Here is a 26906-nt window from a genome sequence, read left to right on the forward strand (position 1 = left end):
CCAAAAAAGTTTTTCAAGCATTACTTTTTTTATTATGGTTTTTGAAGTTTTCAGGAATTTATGGTTCACTCTGTGTATAACAACAATTTTATTGGTTAAGTTGCTGGACTGGCTATCCGAAACAAACCTCTAAGTTTGCAGTCGAATATAATGCCGGATAAGAAGGAGATGGAATTGGAAACACCATTTTCTCTCTTTTAAATAAAAATTTATTAATTGGAGAGGGAAAGGTTAAATTAAAAAGTTTTGTGTATTAAAAAGACCTATCAAATGAATAGTCGAACTTCATAATAGCTTAGTTACATCGGAAATAAGTTTAAAAAAAAATGAAAATTTGAAACTATGCATATTCTAATTTCAGCGAAAATTTTGAAACTCTATTTCAATACATGTTATGTAAAAAGAAATAACTGGTGAAACTTTCACTCCATAACTAATATTTTTTGAAAGATTCGATTATGTTACAAAAAAAAAAACTCTTTGAATAATGACTATTTTACAGGAGCCTAACATTCATAAGTACTTTTTTTATAAATCAGAATTCGCGGGCCTAAAAATAAATCTGTTCTATAAGAGTTGTTTGTTGATTTCATAAAGTATTAAAAGGATCGATTTTTAGATAAAAGTGGGGAAAATTGAATGCATTTCCCGACGAAAGTTATGGTTGCGAACACCACTATTTAATGTTTATCGAGATACAAAATACGATTTCTTTTTCTCTTTCAAATTCAATTTTCATTTTGTTCTGAAAATCGACCATTGTGATGCCAAATAAAGTCTACAACACTTTTAGTGTAAGATTATTTTTCAGTCCTCGAATTCTGTACTTAGAAGCTTCTTTCGAAGACACTATTTTTTATAACAAAGTGATTTTTTTCTAAAACTATTTCAGATATAGATATGATATTTTTATTAGTTAAAATACGTACTTAGAATTATGAAATGCTTACTTAGAATTTCAGAAATTTCTCTCAAACTGATATATATATATGTAATGATATCTCCTAATTTAAATTATAATTAATTTTCTAAATTTTATTTTAAATTAGTCCATATTAATTTCATTCTAAAATGTTCTCTTATTACCTGATCTAATTCTCACTTTTTTATTTAATTAATTCTACACGTTCTCTAAAAAACTGATGACTTCTGCATTTCCAACTCTTAGAGCGAGGGATAAATATCTCAAATGCTTGCAATATTCATTTAAAAATACCTAAGATTCATTTGCCTAAGATCGACATGTGTGAAAAAGAAATCCCAATAAGAATCTCATAGTAAAATCACTGAAGGGATATATTTCCGTCTCTTTTGCTTTTGTATCGCCATGAAGACTGATGCATTGCTTATCGCTTTTTTCTCTGTACAAATTATGACTTGCGTCGTGGACTCCCTGAAGGATTTAACATGCACCAGACCCGCTTACACGTCGGTTCTTCAGTGGAATTGGATTTCGAGCATGGAACTCTCCGGTTCCGAAGCCAGTACCTTACCAACAGGCGCAAAAGGGCATCTTACAGATTGGAGATGATGTAAGGCCCCAACAACCACAACTAGAAGCAAAGAAAATAGAAGTCCAGAAATACATGCACAAGTGATAATCAAAAACAAGAGATTGAAAAAAAAAATAATCCCAATCCCTAAGGAAACATGAATGCTGATCTGAAGGAGTTACTAGAAAGCATAGAAACACTGAAGGCGCTGATAGAAGAATTCCCGACCTTAGTAAAAGCAGCCAGATCATGTTGTAATGCCAAGTCTAAAAAAGAGAAGGCGCTGATCCTCGGCGTCCATCGAGGGTCTGCCCACCCTGCAGAAGCTCCATCCTCCTGCATCCTGACTAGACAACCCTACTTACTCCTTCCTTACCTCATCCTCGACAAGACACCGGAGCAAATGATAACGGTCAAAACCGTCAATAGTTAAATAGCTCAGAAGAAGGAAGGATGCATAGTCTAAGGATGAGAATATTTAGGTTCAAATCAAGCAACACCAGCCTAAACATAAACCCTCAGCATGTTTCGGAGATGGACAATCATTGAAACCAGTGTAATGATTCAGCTTCTTCCCTGTGTGACCATGGTGACGTTTCTTTTCCCACGCTCCATAATTAGCATCTAGACAGGAATATCAGCAATGGCGACGCCCTACCGCAGTGTAAGTGCTTCCAGAAGTGCCAGGTGGTCAACCCCTTTAAAGTAAGGACATCTGGGCAATTAGTGCGAGTCCAGATAAGGGACCCCACCTCATTGTATTTGAAACAGATGTAAACCTGCATTCTTTACATTGTGGAGGGTGGCTCCCCAACGCATTCCCACGGTCGACGGTAGACCAGTGAAGTTGTTGCTGAACGATTATTGGATAACCGGGAAAATGGTCTGATGTGAATGAGGGTGGGAACAGGATAAAAGTGCGAGGAGATTGGAAGAGAAGGATGGTGGACACTGAGGCAGAAAGCGGAGTGTCCGACTAGAATTCCACCCGAAAAGATTCGGTGGATCCCTGGAGCTACGCCTGTTTGCGAGAACGCTACGAGTCGGCTAGCTGTTTTCTTAAGGGGTTTCTCCGAAGTATTCGAGGAAATATCCTTGTTGTGTCGAATAAAAATCATTTAACCTAGAACTCATTTAACCTAGATGATGAACTGTAAATTTATGTAAATAAAGCTGTAAATAAAGAATTTGATCATAACGCTACCTTTTATTGGATCGAGACTTTACACCAGGTACTTCGTGTATTCCCCCATTACTGTTATCACTTAAAATGTTTTGAGCTGTACGGATGAAATTTGGTATATGGTCTTTATACAAAAGTTGTAGATTTCTATCAAAGTTTGAATGAAATCCATTCAGATGAGCTACTTCTGTACAAATATAAGTTAACACGATAACTTTGAAACGAAGAGAGCTAGGTGAATAAAATCTGGTACACTGGTATAGCATCTAAAATGTACATACGTGTTAAATTTTGCACCAAACCCGTCAAACTATAGACCGTCTGTCAATGTGTATTTTTGCATACAAGTAAACGCAGTAAATTATAAACGCAATGAATTACGAAATTTGGTGCATGATTTTGTGTCTAGATTTGTAGTACTGGGTCAAGTTTTGGTTTCAATGGGTCAAAAAAAAGGGGTCCGAAATATACATTCTGTTTTCTGGTATTTATTTATTAACGGCATCCCAGCAATAAATCTAAAAAAAAAAACCCTCCAAAAATTGTTGTTTAAAGGACTTTTTAAAACTATTGTTCGCCCTCAGATTACGGTTAATAATATTCAAGTACATTTATTCGAGTATACGCGAAAAAGTTTCAGGAAGACAACTCCTATCATTTGGATAACCAACACAACAAATGAAACCAATAAAATTACTGTTATGTATTTTTTCCGCATTTTGATATTTTTCATGACAATTGGACTAAACTCGTTGCAAAAATAGGAAAATTGGAACACATCCTGGCATTTATATTCCGAACATGCGAAACATTCTAGTCGCAGACGGAAGCGTGAAAAAATTGGTTTTCGTCATTTTAAATGATAAAGAAATGATCAGAGCGCAAATAATAGAATATTCTCAGCTCTATCATCACGTGTATTTTCGACTTTTAAACTATGATTAAGATGCGTAAATACAAGGATTCAAGATAATTTCTAAATGGAGAGATTTCGGAAATTTTTATAGCTTTGAATAATTTTAATTTAATTTATTCATATGATTTCTTAATAAATGACAATTGTTACTTACTTTTAAACACGCCATAACCCCACCATCGCTAAAGAACCTTATGTAGATTACATTAAATTTTATTTATTACATTAAATTTTATTTATTACATTAAATTTATTTATTACATTAAATTTATTTATTACGTTAAATTTATTTATTACATTAAATTTTTTTATAAAAGTTATTGAAAACTATTCTACTTAATCACCCACGCCTTTGAACCCAGTTATTATCGACTTTTCATCATGTTTAAAGTGTTTTCAATAAAAATAAAATGCATTTTAACAACTAAGCCACAACTCAGCGAAGGACGAAAGAGGAATTGCAAATGTATAGTAAAATTTAAAACCATTTATTGGAAGAGGATAAAACTCGAGCAGCTTTTTAATGCTTGAGCCTGCTCAGATAGCATGTTGAGACTAAAGAAAAATAAGCTTAGATGACAGAATTATCTATTATTAAAATTTTGGACTTAATAAATTGATACCAATTCTTGACGACCATTCGAGACATTGAAAGGAATGTAACAAGAGGGTGGATCAAAAGGTTTTTGCATTTTTATAATTTTTTTAAAACTTAGTTTCAGTAGTAACTTTATTCACGTTGTCTACTTTGATACTTTGATACTAATACCTTAAAAACTAATCTAAGAAGGTCCCTGCTCAATCTTTTATAGGAGATCTCGTTAGCGTTTTTTAATACAAACTCAAACTTTTCTTCAGACTCCAAGAACATACGGTGGCTCAATGTTTTATAAGACATCTTTTTAACACTTTTAGACAAAATTTAACTTTTTTCATAATCCAAGTGTTCTTGGATTCGGAAAAAAGTTAAAGGTTAAAGTTACTATGATTATTTCATTTTTCAAGAAATAGGAGGACGGCATCAACATGAAGTTTGATGATTAGTTTAAAGGGTTAGAGATTTTTTTTTAACTAAAAATTCCATTATTTTTTCTGAAGTTGAAAAACAATATCGAACTAATATTCTGTCTTTCTTTACATGTACTAAACTAGAGTTAAGATCCAACGGTTGTCTGAGACTGTGGTATCCTAGTGGTAAGGTCTCAGCTACGGGATCGGAGAGCTTTAGGTTCGAGACCGGATTGCACCAAACAGCCGTCGTTAAGCGGGTCTGGTGCACGTTAAATTCGCCAAGGCCAAACTCATCCCGTTGGTGTGGTATGGAGGTTTGGATAGGGGGTGCCAGCTCAGGTGTCGTCCTCTTTGAAATGGGACCTTAATATTACTAAACCAAACCAGTCCGCAAATTGGCCTCTACTTCAACAAGCTATCATTTTATTTTAATTACTCTTTATTTTTTTACCGTACGAGAGGGTCAGCTTATTTTCCTCGTTTAGGATCTAAAAATGATGGCTCTTTTCGAAGACCACTTATCTAGTTTTTTCAAGCTGGAAGTTTTGTTATTGAAACCATCGTTACTAGCCTTGAAAAAAAATTTTTTTTTAAATGTTTGCCCGAATTTCTTCTGCAAAATCCCTCCAATGAATACTTTTATATATCGAACGGGAGAGGGCCATACTCTTTCGTACCTCCAGTGTTTTTTGTCATAGTTCTTTAAGTTTTTTAAAATTCCCAATCAAAAACGAAGCACAAAATTGCTAGCTATGGAATTGTGCATATTTTAGTTAAATGCTGAGCAATCAAATTCATGCCGATGATAGAAACATAAAATTTTAAAACTTACCTCGAATTTATAGTCAGCTATATTAAGATAGCCTTTAAGGTACTTTAAAAATTGACAACTTATTCGAATTTACTCAAAAAATTTATATTATATATATATATATATATATATATATATATAATATATATATATATATATATATATATATATATATATACAATGATATTTTAAAATCTAATTTCAATTCTAATTAATTTCCTAACTTTCAGCTTAATTTAGCCCATAACAAATTCAGTCTAAAATATTCTTTTATTTCCTGATCCCATTACACTTTTACCTTTTTAAGTAATGCTACAGAAAGCTCTGTAAAAATGCTTAAGTCAGCGGTTCCCACACACCGAGTGAAGACATAAAAAATTGCTAATCTAAATAAATTCTTCTAAGAGATACCTAGATCCCCCCCTCCAAAATCGACACGTGTAGAGAAATGTCTATCAAAATCTCACTGTATATAAGCACTGGGAAAATATTTCCCTCCTCAATGTTTCTTCTGCTCTTGTGCCGCACTGTGAACGGACGTGTTTTGTCCGTGCTGCTTGTACATAAGTCATGCCTCCCGAGATAAAATAAAACGAAGTTAAAAATTCAAAGTGTTCTTTCTCTTCGGCCACGACTCTGCTTAAAAAATTATACTTTATATATATAAACGTAGGTTATACTTCCTTAGATTTGACCTTGCCCATTATTCGAGATATTCCATTTCAGTTGTTTCTTTTCAAATATTAAAATAATTCAAATAATAATTCAAAAAATATTTCAAATTCAAAATAAGTCTTTGCATGAAAATTTCTATTCATGAAACTTTCATGAAATCGATAAGTAGAATTCATTCATTTCATTGGATAAGTAGCTGAGAAATGCATCGAAGACAGTTATTAAAGAGGAGAAATAATGCTATACTACTTTGAATTTATATCAACTTTGAGAAAACGCTCAAATTACCTAACACGTTAACAATTTATTCAAATTACCTGTAAATGTAAAAAATAGGCGTAGTGGTGCGTTTTAAGATTAAGCATTTATTTCAACTTCTCCATTTTACAGGAGAGGCTGAGTTTCAATTTTCCTTTCTTTTCAATTCACTTCTCCATTTTACAGGAGAGGCTGAGTTTCAATTTTCCTTTCTTTTCAATTCATTTCTCTGGAGGTAGAAATAAATATGCTTCAGATATCAATCGTGACGTATGTGCTTGCATGAAAACTTCTGTTCATGAATATCCATATTTTTTCAAGTAGCTAAGAAATGTTCAGAAGGAAGTCATCAAAGAGGAGAAATAAAGTTTAGTTGAAAAGTTGAATATTCGCTTCTTTCCATTTGAAAACTCCCTTTTTTAAAAAATTTCTGCTCTCATTTACATTTCCTTTAGAAATTACCTTTTTAAAAAAATACAATTATAAGTCATTGTTGTTATTAAAGTTTTGGATGAGAGATTCAAAAGTGAATCGATAATATTTTTTTCTCCTAAGAACTTTATTAAAATTTCAATCACACAAACACGCACACTCATATACAAAATATTAAGATTCAATATTTACTTGAGCATAAAGTGTAATTTCATTCTTGATTGGAACTGTAACGCGGGGAAATGTGTTCGATGATCATATAGAAGTGTAAAGCAGCGTTCGATGAATATGTCAAAACTTTCTATCAAGGAACGTTCCTGCAAAAATAAAGAGTTAACAGTGAGAAGAATGGCATTTTTATAGTATAATTAATGACAGGATATTTATAGAATTTGAATACAAGAAACAATATGCTGATTTATTCCATTGAAATAACTTTACAAGTCAAATGTATAATTATCTTATTCAAGTTTTTTTTTTTCTCAGTTTATACAGAAATTAGTATTGGTAGGCGGTTTGGAATTTAGTTCAAAATATTTTTCGCTTGTTTGAACCAATACAAAAGTGACTTGCCTCAGTATTTGCCTTACTTTGCTATTAAAAGCGATATACAAGTGAAAAAAAAAGCTGATAAAATTATTAAATTGTCATAGCGACGTTTCTGCAAGGACAAGAAATGTGGTGATCTAGTAGAAATATCTCAGCTTCGATTTTGAAAGATCACACGTTGAACACTCGATAACTCCATCAAAGACTACACTATGTTTCTCTTCATGGTTGAAGGTTTTCATTTCGATATTGAATTTTGCATTTCGTAACCGGTTCAAATGTTGACTACATTACTTGATCGAGTCTTAATTTGGACATCGGAAGATTAGAAATTAAAGATTCAGTTTCACCGAATAGCCTCAATGTTTATGGAAGTCAGTTTGTTATACTTCTACTCGACATGATCAAACATTACCACGTTGGTATCGATGTTAAGGTAGTACTTACCAACTGAAGCGTCATCCGTTACCTGGCCACAGTTCAAAGTTACTTGATATTCATATCTCCTAATTCTCTTTGACCTCTGTTTTCGCGTAGCATAGTTCAAACCATGGCTGTTGGACCAGAAAAATCCAAATAATTCAATCCAATTGTTGCTACGCCATTGAATTATTTCTTATTCACGAATTTATCTATGATTACACCTGTGGCATCACAGCTTTTACGCAACAGAGAATTTGAAGGGATGTGATGCGGCGATCTCTGATTGGTCTTCCATTACATCACCGTATGATGTCAGAATTTTAGTATCTGAGGTTGAAAACGCTACTGTGTAGCTCTGTTCGTGTTCCTTTCATCTGTTAGTGAATATCTCGTTGCTGTACTTTGTGTTAATAAAGCGATTTTAACTTGTAAGAAATGAGCATATTTTATTCCAATAACGAGAGCATAAGAAATTTGTATAACCTATAAATTATAGTTGTAACACCAATTCTCTTATATCGACAAAAACTCGAAATAGTAAAAAAAAGAAAAGAAAAAAAGAATGTATTTAATATATTTATTATATTTAAATAGTTAGTGTAATCTGTAATATTTTTTTTAAATCAGCAGCAGTTTATAAAATATTTTTTAAAAACTATCAGCCGCTCCTGATTTAAATAATTCCGAGTTTTTTCCTAAATATTTAGTTTAGAACCTTTACGTCTTTAAAAATATTCATTAATGAATATTTCCAAAAATTGATTCTGAAAAAAAAAAAATGAAATGAAGCAGCATTTAAACTCCAATAAGAAGAGGAATTAACATCTCTGCTCGTCACTAAGGCTGAATTCGATTTTCTCAACTTCTACATCATTTCGAAACAATATAGCTAGGATTTATTAGCTATTGACTTTGCAAATTTTATTGACACTAATCAATTCTCAAGGTTTTATTATTTTTTATAAGTTGGTTTATCATGCTGTAAACTTTTTATGACAGCTAAAGTGAAGACAAATTCGTCTTGAAAGGTTACCATCTTCTAAGTCCACACGGACGATTGTATTCCTATATATAGTTGGACTTTTGCTTGAATATACTTCGAAATATGATCGTTGCTGCTTTACATGTCAAAACATCATTCTTAAGCTGGGCTAGCCTGGTTGGTAGGATGTTGGATTCGCCTCTCTAGGGTTGTGAGTTCGAACCCCGCCGGCCGAAGATTCTCCTTGTACATGGTGACTGGAGTACGTTTAAATATGCCTTAGCCACAAAGTCCTCCAAGTCGAGACAATACCACTGGGATAGAGATGATAGTTCTCTGATTCAGGTCTAAATTACGATCTGTGGATGAATGCATGAAGATGTATGAATGTCACGCTCCGTGTAAAGGGCTGTGACGCATGAGTAGCTAAGACGCACTCTTGGCCCTAAATGGCACTCTTGAAACAAGAGATGCCAAAACTCAGCTTGAAATCGCTGATTTAGTGAGCCAGCTTGTATAAGACAAGGATTTAGGCTGTCTATATTATAATTAAAAGCATATATTAATCGATGATAGATATTAGCTGCGAGAAAAGAAATTCAGCTTTTGCAATAAATTTGAAATAACAAATATATATTTACCGTATTAAGTACATTTTACATTCAAAATGTAGCTGAATTTGAAAACGAATCAATCATTAAAATCTATACTTAGATCTTCTTATTTAAACCAGTTCTTGAAATTATATATATATAAAATAGAAATAATTTCATTTTTAAAGACAGAAATTCGTTGACCATTTTGCTTTGACGTCGATTAATTGACGAGAACAGCACTTGAGTATCACTCAGTTTCTCAAATGTCTTCACTTTTCTAGCATAATATTGATTGAGGCTCGAAGACAGATTTATAGGGCCAGGCCCATATATGCTATGGATGTTCTGTGTAATCAAAGTTTCAACATCCCTACCTCAGGATCAATTGAACTTTATAATTATCTCTCAGGAGATGGTTATAAAAATCATTCATTCTTTTGTCTTGTAGGACTATAAAAAGGGGATGAACCCAGAATTAAGGGTTTATGCCACCTATTAATCTATACTTATAATAAAGCTCAATGTGTGTGTGTGTGTGTGTGTTGGCGCTCTACAGGCCAGGTCATTTGACATACAGCTATCAAATTTGGTACATGCATACCTTAGAGGTCGGGAATGTGCACCTGGGGTCCCTTTTTTGAAATTTTAATTATTAATTAAAAACTAACTTTCCCGCCAAAAAAAATCTTCCATTTTCCGCACCGCCAAATGAGTAAGGCTTCAATTTTTTTTTCTCCCAACATTAATGAGGCTAGGGTTAACATTTTTCGGCGGATTATTTCAAATGATTCTGTTTATTTTCTTAATGTTTTATGCATTTAAAATTAAACATTCTTAATTAATCCATGTTTCAGATTCATTCTGAAGTACTTTTGAATTAAAATAACACAGAATAAAGGAAATTAAAAATGTATAATCTGCATAGCGTTACCCCAACTGGCGTAGAAAAATTCACGCATTTGCGTTACCGGAGCTGCCGAAGAAAATTCACGCATGCGCGTTCTGATTTTTGCCATGACAACCGTTATCAACGGATGATTTAAATTATTTTTAGGTTAGTTGCATGCTTTTGTAAGTAAATTGTATTTATGTTAGTTATATATTTTTTGTTTATGCTTATAGTTTTATGTACATCGTTTTTTAAGTAGATTTTTTTAACCTGTTTTCAATGATTTAAATTATTTTTAGGGTAGTTGCATGCTTTTGTAATTAAATTGTATTTATGTTAGTTATATATATTTTTTGTATATGCTTATAGTTTTAAGTACATCGTTTTTTAAGTAGTTTTTTAAACCTGTTTTCGACCGATTATTTTAAACGATTCATTTTATTTTCTTAAAGTTTGATGCATTTAAAATAAAACATTGTTAATGAATCGATCTGTTCATGATGAATCTGAGAAAATTTTGTTGACAAATTCTTGAGATATTACATAACTTAAGAAAGATATTCTTTAGTGCCCATAAAGTTTAAACGCTCAGTGACTCTATTATCAGTAATCATATTATTAAAAAAATGCTTTGTTTCAGTAAAAAATATTATTATATTAATTGCAGTTTAGTCATTTCCATTTTGATTTTAAGCATAAATTCTACCGGAACTAACATAAAATTAGAGAGATACATATTATGTTATGGCTGAAGGACTTTATATTATTATGAGTGAATTACATGACTATCAAAATTTGAAGCTTTAAAATATTTGATGAAGAAGCTATTAAAGTAGGAATTACATAAAATATTTAATTATTAAAATTTTAACGAGCATTAAGATTGGCGAACCGGCTGGTCGCCAAAGGCGGCTAGTAAAACAATAAAAATCCGAATCGTTTTTTTTTTAAATAAAAGATTGGGATAAATATGCAAGAGAATGGTATTTGGATTTGAGTATACGAAGGTTGATCTGAGTGTTGACATGACAAATTATTATTTAAACGACAGTGGAATCATGTTTTTCCCACCTAAATGTAAAATTGCTTTATGGGAAATACGAAGAATATTTTATACTGCCAGTAACACCTGACAGCAGTTCAGATATTGAGCCTAGCATCGCTAAACCCCTTCTAGGGCCACGGGAAGTATGCTTACCACCAAATTAATTAATCTTTGTATGAAGTTATGTACGTTGGTATAAGTTGTGACAAACTTTTCAATAAAATATAAACTTAGATGCTGCAATTTAGTATTTCACACAAAATGATGTGTTTTGATTTATTATTGGGTTATTAATTAATCAAATTAAATTTATGTAATAAGCTAAATGAATTACTTTTCTCAAACCAATCTCATTTCTAAAAATATTTAAATATACCATGACTAAAAAATAATGGCCTTTTAAAGGGTTAACGTTCATTTTCTAATCGAAAACACGGAATTTCATATTTTTAATTAGATGTACATTGAAATTCGAAAAGCGATTATGAACATACTAAAATTTTTTATAAGAATAAAAAAGAACATTAAATATTTTTTATAAGAATAAAAAAGAACATTAAATATTTTTTATAAGAATAAATACTCACTGCAAAATAAGAAGGATCCCTTTGTCTCCTGTTCCAGGCTTCTTGAACCTCTTCAAGAAGTTTAAGCAATACTGCATACCCAAGAGTAACTTCTAGATGTTTACCAAAGTAAGCATTCCACTTGCTATGCAAAGAACGAAAAATATAAATCATCATAGTAGTTTCCATATTTAAAGAGCTGATTTTTAACATATTTCAGGCTGATTTTTTTTATTAAGGAAAGTTCTAGAATTGATTTTTTTTATTAAGGAAAGCTCTAGAATTGATTTTTCTCATGTGAAAAAGGAAAGATAACCGTAAGTAATATCCAGTTGCTTCCCAAGATAGCTTTAATGTATTAATATCGATTGACATAATTCAGAAACAGTATATGATGCTCATTTTATTACTACTTCACATTTTGATAACGATGAATAAAATTTAAAAGAAATTGATATGATTTCGAATTTTATTTTTGATTATATAAAAGCAATTTAAATGAATTCTTCTCGTTAATAAATACAAAGGGAAAATAAAAATAATGTTGATGGTGATAATATGCTGATAAACAGCTGAATGCTGGTCATGGAACAACCTACATATTTTATTCTAGCATTATTACTAATATCTGGAGGTTTATCTATTTTAGCCGGTTTGTAATGTTAAGCGAGGTCTAAACATAATAATGCTGCGCAAAATCGTTATATTGTCATCATGAATGCAAACTATCGAATGAATAAAATTTATTCGAAGCTTAAATCATTGAATGGTAATAATAATCTAAACGCTTTCAGTATATTGGAATTGCTATTTCTTTAGTTAATAAAAGGAATTCGGTTCAAGACTTGACACTATACACATCATTTCTGAAGAAATCATTAGACAACCTTAATGAAAAGCGTGATTTGTCACATTCGATTGTATGTCTTTATTTCGACCGTCATTAATCCTAGTGACATATAATCGACACAACTAACATACATGCTTTTTCGAGCATTGACTTAATTTACCAAGGATCGGGATCGGTGCAGGATTGGGAAGACGCACTGAGTGTTAAAATATCTATTTATTAAAATGGCGCTGCTTTAAGCGTTGAGTACTTTTAGAATAATAGCAATGGAGTCAATTCTGGGCACGCGTCATATATGAAAAGCGTTGTATATTAGAAGCCATGACGCGCCTTGCGCGAGGAAAAGAACGTTGTGTCTCAGTAACGCGTAAAATATATGGATGTAGATGTGACATGCGCAGTTAGTTATTTCTGTTTTGTGACTCTGGCGTCAAGCGAATGAAATTCATCACGGAAACATTTATCATTATTTTTCAGCATGATAATGTTTTTTGGTCCACAGACTTTCAATACCTTGTGATATAAATGTTTCTACGCGAGATAAAGAGTTATAAATAATTGCTGTAAGGCAAAAAGGCTGGCATTCTCTCGGTTAATACGTGTTATAAAATCGTTACGCACAGAATGTAGCGGCTGATGCAATCAAGCTAAATTTAGACAAATATATAAAGCCTGAAACAAGATCATGCTACGATGTTTCAGACTTACGACCTCCTCTTACTAGGTGAAGCGTAGCAAGTGGCATAGACTCAACAAATCACTGGAAGGCTCCTGCAGAAATATTGATCCATGTTGCCTCTATAGACGTTTATAATTGCGAAAGTGTTGCCGATGCAGAATTTTGTGTATGAACTGACCTCTCGATTATGTCCCATAAAAGTTCGATGGATCCATGTTGGGCGATCTAGGTGGACAAAACATTCGCTGGAATTGTCCAAATGTTCTTCAAATTAATCGTGAACGACTGTGGCCCGGCGACATGGGGCATTATATTCCATAAAAATTCCATTGTTATTTAGGTACAAGAAGTCCACGAATGGCTGCAAGTGGTCTCCAGATAGTTGAGCATAATCATTTGCAATCAATGATCGGCTCAGTTGAACTAGAGGACCCAGTCCATTCTATGTAAAAACAATCCACGCCATTATGGAACCATCAACTGCTTGCACAGTGCCTTGTTGACATGACATGTTTAGGTTCATGACATCGTGGGGTCAGCGCCACACTCGGAAACTACCATCAGCTCTTAGCAACTGAAATCATGACTCATCTGACCAAGTCACGGTTATCCAGTCGTGTAGGGTCTAAATGATGTCACGAGCTCAATAGAGGCTTTGCAGGCGATGTCATGCCTTTAGTAAAGGCACTCGAATCGGTCTTCTGCTGCCATTGTCCATTACTCGTCGTACGCCCCCACATTGATTCTTAGGGTTATTTTATGCAGTATTACTTGTCTTCTAACATTGACGATTCTACTCACACGTCGCTCGTCTCGAACATTAAGTGCAGGTGGTTGCGCTGCCTAAGGTAGAAGTTATGCCTGTAATTAGGTATGCTCGGCACATTCTTGATACTGTGGATCTTGGAATGTTGAATTCCCTAACGATTTCCGAAACAGAATGTCCCATCTGTCTAGCTCCAACTACCATTCCGTGTTCAAAATCAGTTAACTCCCGTTGTGCAGCTATAATCACGTCAGAATCCTTTTCACATGAATTACTTGAATACAAATAAGAGCCGTGCGAAAGCATTGCCCATTTATATATTTTGTACTTGATACTTGTACTTGATTTGTACTTGATATTGCTCTCCCATGACTTTTGTCACCTCACTGTATGGATATATATATATATATATATATATTAACGAAGAAATTGCTGAAATTTTAACTTCGATTTATTTTACACGGAGCCATAATTTGTACAGGGGAGAAACGATGATGGAAAGACGTCTGTTTACATCGTGATATAAGAGCAAAATGACAGAAATTTTTCCCCTCAGTGATTTTACTAAGAGAATCTGATAGGGATTTTTTTAAACGTCCAAACTTAGGAAAAGGAATCTCTGATATCTTTGAAAGATATGTGCGGGTGATAGGGATTTTCATCCTTTCACTCGGAGCCTCAAAAAATGTAATATCAGTTTTCTAGAGCGCATGTTAGAAATAATTAAATAAAAGTGGGAATAGGATTAAGGGAGTAATATAATATTTGAGAATGAAGTTAAAATGGGCTGATTGAAAGTAAAAATTAAAAAATAATTAAGATTTAAATTAGATTTGTAAATAAAAATATCATTATATATATATATACAGGGTCTCTTTTTTAACTGACGGTGCTCAGAGACCTCTGCAGCTCGAACTATCAGCCGCAAAGCCACCAAATTTTGTACGGGGATTATTGACGACATGGGAAAAAAAAAAGTTCGCAAAGTTGCCGATAGGGGGAATGTGGCACTTTTGATTTAAATTTTAAATTTAACTACACGATAAAATTTTTAAAAGCTACAGTAAACAAATGAATGAATATTACAAAGAATATTTTGTGGTTTACTCGAAAAAATAACTTCTGTAAATGGATACAAATTTAAAAAAAAAAGAGGATATTTTATTCGGCTTCCTTTTTATTCTTTACTCTTGTGTTTTTATTCAGTAGAATTGCTTTCCCGGGGAAGACATCGGCTATTTTCAATATGACCTCCTTTTTCTTAGACTACGCATTGCACTCTGTACACCGTAATCTTTATAGCTGAAAGCAACATTTCAGGAGGCATGTTCATAGTAATAGTTCGTGTTAAATTTTTCCTTTAAAACTGCTAAGTTCGAGACTCCACAAAGATAAATCTTCGATTTTAAATAACCCTACAGAAAAAAGTCACATGGAATTAGATCCGGGGAACGAGGTGGCCATGCCGTACGAAAATGGCGACTAATTACTCGTTCTTCTGTAAAGTGATGGCGCAACAGTTGCTGTACGGATGTACCAATATGTGGTGGTGCTCCATCCTGCATAAAGACAATTTTATCTAAGCATTGCCTTTGCTGAAGTTGTGGGATAGTAAAACTACTCAACATATCATGATATCTTTATGTGTTTACGGAACAGGTCTGCGGTCCTGCTTGGGTAATAGTCTCAAAAAAGTATGGTCCGACGATAAAATCTGCTCTAAAACCACACCAAACAGTTACTTTTTGAGAATGGAGTGGGATTTCTTGAAATACATGGAATTGTTCAGATGCCCAAATTCTAGAATTCCGAGTGTTAACAGTCCCAATCAAATAAAAATGGGCCTCATCACTCCAGAGAATTGTCCAAGGCCGAGCCTCGTCGACCTCCATCCTGGCAATAAATGTCAAAACAAAGGTTAATCGAAGATCATAATCTGTAGGTTTTAATTCATGCAAAAGACTAATTTTATATGGATAAAATTGAAGAATTTTTCTTAAAACTTTCCATACAGTTGAAGCACTAACATCCAGTTTTCGGGCAATTCCCCGTGTGTTTTGCTATTATACAGCAGTGCTCATCTGCAGTCGCAACATCTGTGATCGTATCCACCGATACCGGTTTTCGTCCTCTACCAGGCCGAGTTGCGACATAACCTATTTTTTTCAAATTTTTAATAACTGATTTCACTGCATTAATTGATAGAGGTCCTTTACGTAAATTGTTTCGATTTCTAAATTCGCAAAGAGCTGCTGCTACATTGGATTGATTAAAATAAAAGAGCTTCACAAGTAATGCACGCTGTGCTAAAGTGAGACGCATTTTACAAATCAACTGATACTAGAAATGATTTTCAATGCCCCGCTTCTTTTTTATAACTCAAAATACTGGTGCTGCTGTCTACTATGTAATCGGGATTTTGCATTTTGCAATTTTTCACCGTGTTTTATGCAAAATTTTAGCTGTCTTAAAGTGCAAAGCGCCACATTTTCCCTATCGGCAACTTTTGGAACTAAATGTTTTTTCGCGGATTCCTTTTGTCCATGTCGTCAATAGTCCCCGTATAACATTTGGTGGCTTTGCAACTGACAGTTTAAGCTGCAGAGGTCTGTGAGTACCGTCGGTTTAAACACCCCCCCCCCACACACACACACACACAATTTCGGATATCTAATTTGAAATATCATAGTATGGTTATGTTTTATACTTGTTTTGTATTCATCAAACTTGATTGTATCAGCCGTTGTCTTCTGCACTTCACGATTTTATAGTATGCAATTTGCAGAAGGAATATATATATTACCTTATTATGTCATTTATAAATAAAGGTTCATTTTATCTAAGTTTTACCTTCATAAAATATATTATATCCTTATTTAACATATTTAATATTATTGTTTACATTTAGCCCAGAATTAATACGAAATGTCAGTGGATTCCGTAGGATTTTGTTAACAAATTCTAAAATCTATAATCTTTATAGATTATAGATTTTTATTTTTAACTTTTTTATATCTTTTTTATGCGAAATCTTAAATTATTTTTGAAATTCAAAATGATCTTTAACCCTGCCAAAGCCCAGATTATTATTAATAATAAGAATTAATTTATTAAAATTATTCATTTGTATTTATATCTCGTTGCTACCTAGGAATATGTAAGTGCATCATGAATAGGGTTTGACAGTTTTCAAACTCGGTTTTAAAAAAACTGGTTTTTTAAAGTTAATTTGTTTGTCACATTCGAAAACCGGTTTTTAAATTAAGAAAATCGGTTTTAAGAATTCCTATTATTATGTAAAAATTAATTCTAAACTTATTTGATTTGCTATTCATTCTATGCAAAACGGGCAGCAAACACATTTTTTCAACGTTGCGAGTTGCGTAGGCTTGTGCTTGTGCTCTGCACAGTTGCGCCTCGAATTCGTCACTTTATGTTTTTTCATGAACATTCCTTTTCACTTTTTTTTTCTCGGTGAAACAAAAGTTTGATAAAGTTCATCTCTTGCTTCTCGTCGGATGTTTTGCCTATCGGTTTGAAGTCGGTGCTAATAGAAACGTCAACAATTTGACTGGTTCGTTTCGAGGAACGTGTGAAAGGAATAAATAATTCCCCGTTTTCTGCTTCTTGGTCACAGTATTTAATGATATCATATAAAATTTTCTTCGTACCACTCCTGAAAGCTTTTTTACCCCACTTGAGCTAGCCATATCAATACGAAATATTCAGTTAAAATAAAAGGCTGTCAGAAATGACATAACACTCACATATACGTGAAAAAAAAAATAGAACTAAAAAGTATTTAATGCGAGAAATCCAAGGTCAAATGTGCTCATCGTTCCGCGTCTCACCCCTTAATGAAATGGAACTGTCGAAATGTGGTCTCAGAATCCGATCCGTCTCGAGTCACGACAGGTTTGCTTAATATTGTGAAACAAAAATATAAAGTTGTTATATTTGGTAAAAATAATGTAAATATTATGTTTAATTTTTATGTTTGTATTTTCTATTTTAAAATTTAAATTTTATTGTATAAATTTCTTCTATCAAAAATTAGTGTAAAATAAGAAGTTCTGGCTTCTGTTTAATGGAATTTTAAATAAAACACATTGTGTTAAAATATTCCATATTTTCTTTCGCAACGTTTTAACATAAATTATGCCTTTAGCAAACTTCAGAATTAGATTACAAAGTGTTTTGTTTTTCAAAATTCCTAGAAAATGTGTATATCAGATTATTTTAAATTACATTAATATTAATAGATAAAGTAATAAAATTGTAAAATAAACTTCAAAAATATTTGTTCAATAATTTTAATTTCATTTTTAGATATAAATGAGTAAGTCGGAAGTTTGGGATAGTTTCAAAAAGTTCGGGATAGACAAGGCAATCTGCAATCATTGTAATAAAATGTTGAGCTGAAAAGGATCATCTACGAGCAATCTACATACTCATTTGAAAGAAGTTCATAAAATAATTGTCGGAAATAATATAATTGTTTATATTTAGTTTCTTGAAAACCCTGAAGAAAAACTTACAATTCCAAAGACACTGAATGCTGAATTTTCATTATTTGAAGCAACGAATAAAAGAACAAAAAACTTAGATTTGTTATTTGAAGCCATGAAAACTATAAAACCAAGCTCAGTAACTAGTGAACGAATATTTTCAATTTTAGGCAATATTGTATCCAAAATAAAAACGAGACTTAGCCACCGTTTAGTGGATATTTTATGTTTTTTAAAATCCTATTTTCTTAGGAGAAATTAAAATTAGTGAAAATAATATAAATATTATTTGAAATTTCTGTTTGAGTTTTCGTTATTTTGTGTAAGTAATATGTATATGTAATCTTTAATTTTGTTTTTTATATTTTGACTTTGATATTGAATTCGTTTTTTGTTATTTTATATAAATTAAGTAAAATATTTTCCCCTATTCTACTTTTTTGAGAAAAATTCGAAAACCGGCTAAAACCGGTTTTTTTGGAAATATCGAATTCGAAAACCGGTTTTTGTATAAACCCTAATCATGAATTAAAGTGATGGCACCTATTGATTATTAAAGAGACATGTCAAATAACATAACAGGAATGTAAAGGATGAAGAATCACTGCAAAAATAAATTCAGATTTTCATTTTCTTTACATAATAATCTAATATATAAAATTCTCGTGTCACAGTTTTCGTTGCCATACTCCTCCGTAACGGCTTGACCGATTTTGATGAAATTTTTTGTGCTTATCCGGTATCTATGAGAATCGGCCAACATCTATTTTTCATCCCCCTAAATGTTAGGGGTAGTCCATTATTAATTAAAAACTAACTTTCCCGCCAAAAAAATCTTTCATTTTTCCCAACGCCCACTTTTCCGCCAAAAAAATCTTCCATTTTCCCCATCGCCAAATAAGTAAGGCATCAGTTGTTTTTTTCTCCCAACAGTAATTAGGCTAGGGTTAACATTTTTCGACGGATTATTTCAAACGATTCTGTTTATTTTCTTAATGTTTTATGCATTTAAAATTAAACATTGTTAATTAATCCATGTTTCACATTCATTCTGAAGTACTTTTGAATTAAAATAACACAGAATAAAGGAAATTAAAAATGTCTAATCTGCGTAGCGTTACCCCAACTGGCGTAGAAAAATTTACGCATTTGCGTTGACGTAACTGGCGAAGAAAATCCACGCATGCGCATTGTTCTGATTGTTGGCATGACAACCAACGGACGATTTAAATTATTTTTAGGTTAGTTGCATGCTTTTGTAAGTAAAATGTATTTATGTTAGTTATATATTTTTTGTATATGCTTATAGTTTTAAGTACATCGTTTTTTAAGTAGATTTTTTTAAACCTGTTTTCGACCAATTATTTTAAACGATTCATTTTATTTTCTTAGTGTTTGATGCATTTAAAATTAAACATTGTTAATGAATCGATCTGTTCATGATGAATCTGAGAAATTTTTGTTGACAAATTCTTGAGATATTACATAAATTAAGAAAGATATTCTTTAGTGACCATAAAGTTTAAACGCGCAGTGACTCTATTATCAGTAATCATATTATTAAAAAAAATGCTTTGTTTCAGTAAAAAATATTATATTAATTGCAGATTAATCATTTACACTGTAATTTAAAGCATAATTTCTACGAGGGGTAACAGAAAATTAGAGAGATATATATCACGCAATAACTGAAGGCCTTTATAATATTATGAGTGAATTATATGACTATCAAAATTTGAAGTTTTAAAATATTTTGCTGAAGAATCTATTAAAGTTGGAATTGCGTAAAATGTTTAATGGTACGACCGAAGTTTTATCCCCTGCTTGGCGAAATTTTTAAAAATCGCAAACAACGGCCTTGCGAAATGTTCAAAAGCAAAGAAGCAGATGTTCAATTATAGTGCATAATAAAGATTGCCAGCTTTGGTGCGTTATCGCAACTTGGCGAAGAAGGGGGTTAAACTCCGGTTAAACCTATTTAATTATTAAAATTTAAACGAACATTAAGATTGGCGAACCGGCTGGTCGCCAAAGGCGGCTAGTAATAAATAAAATTCTTACCATATTTTATTCTCTAGTCTACTGATTCCTCCTAACTGAGCATGTGCATTAATTATGACTTTTGCATATTTTGGCAATACACCTGTCCATCTGGACGGATTTGCCTGGAAAGGAGAGATTACACTAGTTTAGTAGCAGAATAAAAAAGTACGAGATTTATTTCAAATTTTTTAAAAATCCAAAATTTTTCTCAAAACAGATGTTTTACATGCATCCTTATAACCATTAATTACCTAAAATAATACGGGTGGTTATCAAAATAACGGGATTTTTGAATGCTCTTCGTGAGCATTAAAATATAACAATAGCCATCAGTTTTTTTATAAATAGCAATATCTATATTCTGGTATTATGTGTAGTGAAGTCTGTAATTCTTGGATTTTTTTTCAAAAGCGTAAAATGTCAGACCTATCAGATTTTCAACGAGACCAAATTGTAGTATCCCGTCTATATGGAGCAAGTGAGACAGAAACATCTCAAATTTTATGCGTTTCTAAATGTACGGTGTCAAAAGTAATGGCAGCACACACACACAGTGCGGCAAAACAAGCTCGGCAAAGCAAAATAGGGGTCGGAAAGAGAAGCTCAGTGATAGAGACCGACGGGTATTGAAGCGGCTTTTAATGTCTAAAAAGCGAACAACTGCAGCAAAAGTGACCGCAAAACTCAATCCCCATCTGGATTCTCCAGTGTCAGTGATTACAGTTAGAAGGCACATTCATAAGCAGAGCATTTATGGCAGAGCAGCAATTCCAAGCCACTTATCACATATGATAATAGTAAATGTCGTCTATAGTGGTACCACACTCACAAAACCTGGTCGATTGATAAGTAGAAGTAAGTAATATGGTCTGACGAATCGTGTTTCACAATTTTCCCTACAACAGGACGGGTGCACGTTTGGAGGACACCTGCACAAGCGTATGATCGTGATTGTCTCCTTCCAACTGTCAAGCATGGAGGTGGATCTTTCATGATATGGGCAGCCATGTCTGCAGGACCAATCGTAACCCTGAAAGAAAAGATCACTGGGGAAAAGTATAGAAAATTTTTAGCTGAACAGGTCCATCCTGTGATATAAATTTTGTCTCCTGCAAGGGATGGAATTTTCCAGGATGATAATGCACCTATCCATCCAGCTAGACTTGTCCAATCATGGTTTGATGAACACGAGGATGAAGTTAAACATCTGCCTTGGCCCACACAGTCATCCAACCTCAATGTAATTGAACCGTTATGGTCAATTTTAGAGCGTTCAATACGGAATAGATATCCTGCACCGGCGTCTCTCCCAGAACTTTTACAAGATCTACAGGAAGAATGGTAGAATATTCCTTTAAACACTATTCAATACAATGAATTGATTCCTAGGCGAATTCAAGCTGTATTACATGCCAAAGGCGGTCCTACATCATACTAATAATCGATTCTTTATGAATATAAGGTGTTTCCATTATTTTGATAACCACCTGTATTAGTATGTAAGAAGAGAGAAATCTTTTACAAATTAAATCAGTTTAAAAGTTTGAAACATTGCTTCTCATGCGAAATGTTTTAATTAATAAAAGCATATTATATGTAAATTTAACTGGCTTTCAGCAAGTATAGGGCATGATATTACACGATAAATATAAATAATTAACATAAATAAAACAAATAAATGTAATAAATACTAGTCTTAAAAATCACACGTTTATAGGGTATAAAAAGGCAGAATTTCAAAAATTATTTTATAGAAAAATAATTCAAGAAAATAACTTAAAAAAGGTTTTTTTTGTTTCTAAAGTTTTTTAGTTTTCAATTTACATTTTATGATTAGATAATTTCGATAGAACTGTCAAGAGAAGCTTTGTTTTTCTGTTTTTAACTTGTCCAAGCAACAACTTACGTGAGTAGGACATAAGTTCATTTACCTCAACTTATTTATTTTATAAAAGTAAAGGAATTTCAAAATTATACTTTTGAGGGAAAAATGAAAAAAATTATATTAAATTATCGATTTTTCAACTCCAAAATAAGAAAACTTTAACACAGGAAAAGAGAATTTTCTAAAAACATAGTGCTTATGACTAGTTTAGAAAGCTATCGAAAAGACTTTTGTTGCATTCAGTCATGTCAGACACTAAAAGTATTTATAGTTAACATATTAATTAAGGTGTATTAGTTTTTCTTTTAATAGTCTTTTCATTATTACTCTTCTATCCTTGCATATTATTATTTTTATCAAAACCGGGAAAGCGATTCCAAAATTGGTGGCGTATTTTTTGTGTTTTCGTTTCCAAATTTGATTTATCGCATCCTGTACAAAGATATTTTGCATCAAAACTTTTTCAATAGGTTTCCAAATGAAATTATTGTTCGGTAGATGTTTTTTTACGTTCGGTTGTATTTTCAAATTCCATTCTTTAACATATTTAATATGAAATTTGAACACTATTTTAAACATATGCTTATGTTCTGTTGAATGTTCTTGACTCTAAGTTTTCTTTTTCTGCTTATACTAATAAGTAATAATAATTAATTAAAAGCAAAAATAATATAATAACTAATTATAATAATAAAAATTATCAGGGTTATTAGAGAAGAATTTAAATTTCAGAAAAGAATTTTAATAAAAGTCTTAATGTCACTAATTTTTAAAAATGACTGATAGAAAATACCCAAATATCCAAATGAAAATTCGTGCTTTGTTTTTATTAACATTATACATATTTATTATGAATAAATATAAAAAAATTATTGATTTATAGTTACAGATGTAAAAGAATTAATATGCACAACAGGAATGTCTCGTATAAATTCAAAGAACTCATTAAATCAAGATGGTATTTTAGATTTAAGTAGGGTATTATCAAAATATTTGGCAAAATAGGAAAAAGAATAAAGGGAAACTTTTTTTTTTACCATAAAATGTATGTTTAGAAATACCATTTTTATGCGCTGTTCACTAAGAAACATTTTAACGATGAAATTTATGCTGATATTCCCTGACAGGAAAGATTTTCTGTTACGCAAATTTTAAAGGGCTTTCTATTTTGAATAAATATTTGAAAGAGTGATCTCACATATTATTACTAATTTTTAATTGCTGGAAACTAGATCACAATGCAGTTTAAAAAATTGTTCCAGACATTTTCTACATCAAATGATAATCTACTAGCTTGATTTTAATAAGTGTCAATGGAGATATTAAACATGATATTCTTTATGTGTCTCCAGAAAAAGAAATCCTAACATATTGAGTATAGTGTTAATGGTGGCCAAAGAATCTATCATTCCAATAATTTAAGCAAGTAAGCTATTGCATTCAATTGTTTATTTTAGATATTTGCCCTAAAGTATGAAGCACTTCTGCCAAATGATTACTGCATTTCTGCATCCATATTCTATGGCAAAAAATGTTTTTTTTATTTCTCTTTGTCACCTTTTGCAGTTTTCTTTATATAATTTTCTTTACACCATGTTCCTAAATCCTAGAAGAAATATCATGATAGTAAAGAGAAAGAGATAAGTGACGCACCTGATATTTTCTTAACTCATGCTGGACGAAAACATATATTAGATGTTCTTGTTCTTTGAGAGTATGACTGTTTTCAGTTCCTTCTTCCTCTCCTCTGCTATGTCGAGTCCCAAGGCTAAGTTTCAAATGAATTTTGCCCCGGACTTTGGGACAATTCCCCCTTCCTTCTAGGGTAAACCACCGATCTATTTCATGGCCTCCAGGCATCTGAAATTGATTCTATTTTATTGAAGACTATAAAAATTGATAGTTAACTTTTAAGAATTTGACCTTTCCTGAATGTCAAAAGACAGTTTGCATATAAAAACAAAGTATATTACCTAATGTTTACCAATGAGATCATAAGAGATTTAGGGTATTTGGGAAAACGAGATACACGCCAGAATTTTATTTATCTAAATTTATGGAATACATGAAAATCTAAGAGGGAAATGAGAAGATCAATAAAAAATAAAGTTAAATTTTATCAAGTGAACTATGAATTTGCTAATTTTCTAACAAGAACAAACATGTCTCAAAAAACAAAAGAAAATTACAACAAATGATTAATAGGATAAAGGAAATATAGTAGATGACGGATTTTACAAAGTTGGCTTTATATCATATGGATAAAGGTGGAAAAGAGCATTTGTATGAATGCTTTTGTTTAAGTATATACCACTTGTTGCGGTTCCATGCTATATTTCAAACGTTATGCAAAGTTATGCTCATTCAGAATAAAATGAGAAGCAGAGTAAAAATCTCGTTGAAGGATAATTGAGATAATTTTACTACATGTTTCTTTTGTAATATTATAATAAATCATTTTAAAACAAAGAAACTGTATGTATGGGTTCTTAAGATTGCAATCTTTTAAAAAAGTATATTTTTACTATTGAGATATTATTAATATTACATTTTGATCAATGGTTCAATTTAAACTCCTCCGAATGAGCTGCTATATGTGCTTTACAAATCGAGTTTCAATTACGCGACAAGCAGCAATATTATAACAATGACTGCGTTTTCTATTTAGGAATCGCTTATTTTTATAGGACTGCAATTGGAGAAATATTTAATAAATTTACGGAATTTATTAAATACGAGTTCATTTTGTCTGATTTTCAAAATGAACTCGCCGTTTATAACCACCCTCTTTGTTTTCTTTTTTCACTTGTTCTTTTCTTTTTGCCACAGAATATCAACGAACTTGGAATCTCTAGAATTCCCTGTCGATTGAATGGGTATACATGAAAAGATTTATTAAGAGGACAAAATTTTAAAATTTACATACAGTACACAATACAATAATGAAAAAGGGAGTGTTCGGTGGGGAGTACGAGTTCAAGAATATTGGTGAAGTTAATATTTCTTGGAGAAGGGCTTGATTGAGGAAGGAGACAAAAATTTATTCAGGGCTTGGGTCTGAGGAGATCAATTCTTCGTTGCCAAGCAAAAACCACACAAGATTTCTAATTTTTATTTTGGACATCTTGTTTCCCATAACAGATGTCCAAATAACATTATCAGATTCGTTTGAGGTTGTGGGTGGGTTTGTTAAGATGGAAAGATAATGAAGTGTATCGCCCACTTCACTGCAGCCACAGTGATCCGATCTTTTAATATGAAATCATTTGAAGTAAGAAGGAAAAGAGGCATTATTAAATATAATATGGAAGTTTATATATTATAAAATTATCATATATTATGGAAATTTGTAAGAAAGTTGTACCTGCACAGGGATATTGACGTTCCCTAGAAAGTCATTCCTTATGGCATCAGAGCTGGCATTTGCAGTAATCTCTTTGAAGTGTCTAAAAAGAAGGAGAAAGAAGAAGAAAATCTTAAATAAATTCCCATTTACACACACTGGTAAAATTTACTAATCAATATTTTGAAATTTCACTGCCGAGTTCTGAAAATATCTCATTTTTATAGAAATGTCTTTCGATAACAAGGTCTGTATGAAGAAAAATTGGATGAATAATTATCTAATTTGAAATGACAGAATTTGTGGCAGAAGTTATTCAATTATTATTTTCGAAAAAAATTATTTCATTCTATTTATTATCAGAGAATCAGAACTAAATTAAAAGAAGGAAAAAGTTCTTCTAAAAGAAGGAAAAGAAAATTTTTATCGCATTCGCTTAAAAATGTTAAAATGGGCTTCTCAATGAGACCAAATAACCATTGGATAGCCTAAAATATCCTGTATCAAATATCTGACAGGAATCCATTTAATAAAAGAGCAATAGAAGAATATTTAAGGCAAAATTTTCTGAAATAACTATAACGTTTATGTTTGTTAAGATGAAGAATATTTAGTAGATATGTTATTATTTCTTCCGCAGTTGTAAAATTTCTTAAACACATTCCATGCTTGAAAAATAAAAATATAAATCTTTTAGTTATTTTTAATTAAAATTTATAACATTTCAAAAATTCATAGATATCAAATAAATATTTTTAAAAGAATGCTATCGCTTTTTCCACTTTTTGCGTCTACACTTTGAGGCAAGTGAAAACGTTTCTTTGAAGATTTTACAGTAGTCATAGAAAAATTTTATGGTTTTTGTTTTTATTGACATTATGGTAACTTTGCTTGAGAAAATACGAGTTAATCTCTAGTCAAGAATTCACTGTTATATAAAAAAACATCTGCTTTTTGTTGAGAGAAAAAAAGGCAGGTGCACAGAGCAAACATATGCATCGAG

At 31.9% G+C, this 26906-nt stretch overlaps 1 protein-coding gene across 1 annotated transcript in view; it reads right to left on the reverse strand.

Annotated features, from left to right (window-relative positions):
- Window positions 1-26906, reverse strand: part of LOC129959942 (protein unc-13 homolog D-like) — a 277136-nt gene that overhangs the window by 84483 nt on the left and 165747 nt on the right. Inside the window, exons 9-13 of the mRNA XM_056072858.1 lie at window positions 25925-26006; window positions 24214-24420; window positions 20694-20797; window positions 11851-11974; window positions 6972-7096 (exon numbers count right to left, since the gene is read on the reverse strand). Of these exons, the coding sequence (XP_055928833.1) occupies window positions 6972-7096; window positions 11851-11974; window positions 20694-20797; window positions 24214-24420; window positions 25925-26006 (642 nt within the window). The remainder of the gene's footprint in view (window positions 1-6971; window positions 7097-11850; window positions 11975-20693; window positions 20798-24213; window positions 24421-25924; window positions 26007-26906) is intronic.

The sequence above is a fragment of the Argiope bruennichi genome, chromosome X2 (assembly GCF_947563725.1).
Source record: "Argiope bruennichi chromosome X2, qqArgBrue1.1, whole genome shotgun sequence".
Classification (NCBI taxonomy): domain Eukaryota; kingdom Metazoa; phylum Arthropoda; class Arachnida; order Araneae; family Araneidae; genus Argiope; species Argiope bruennichi.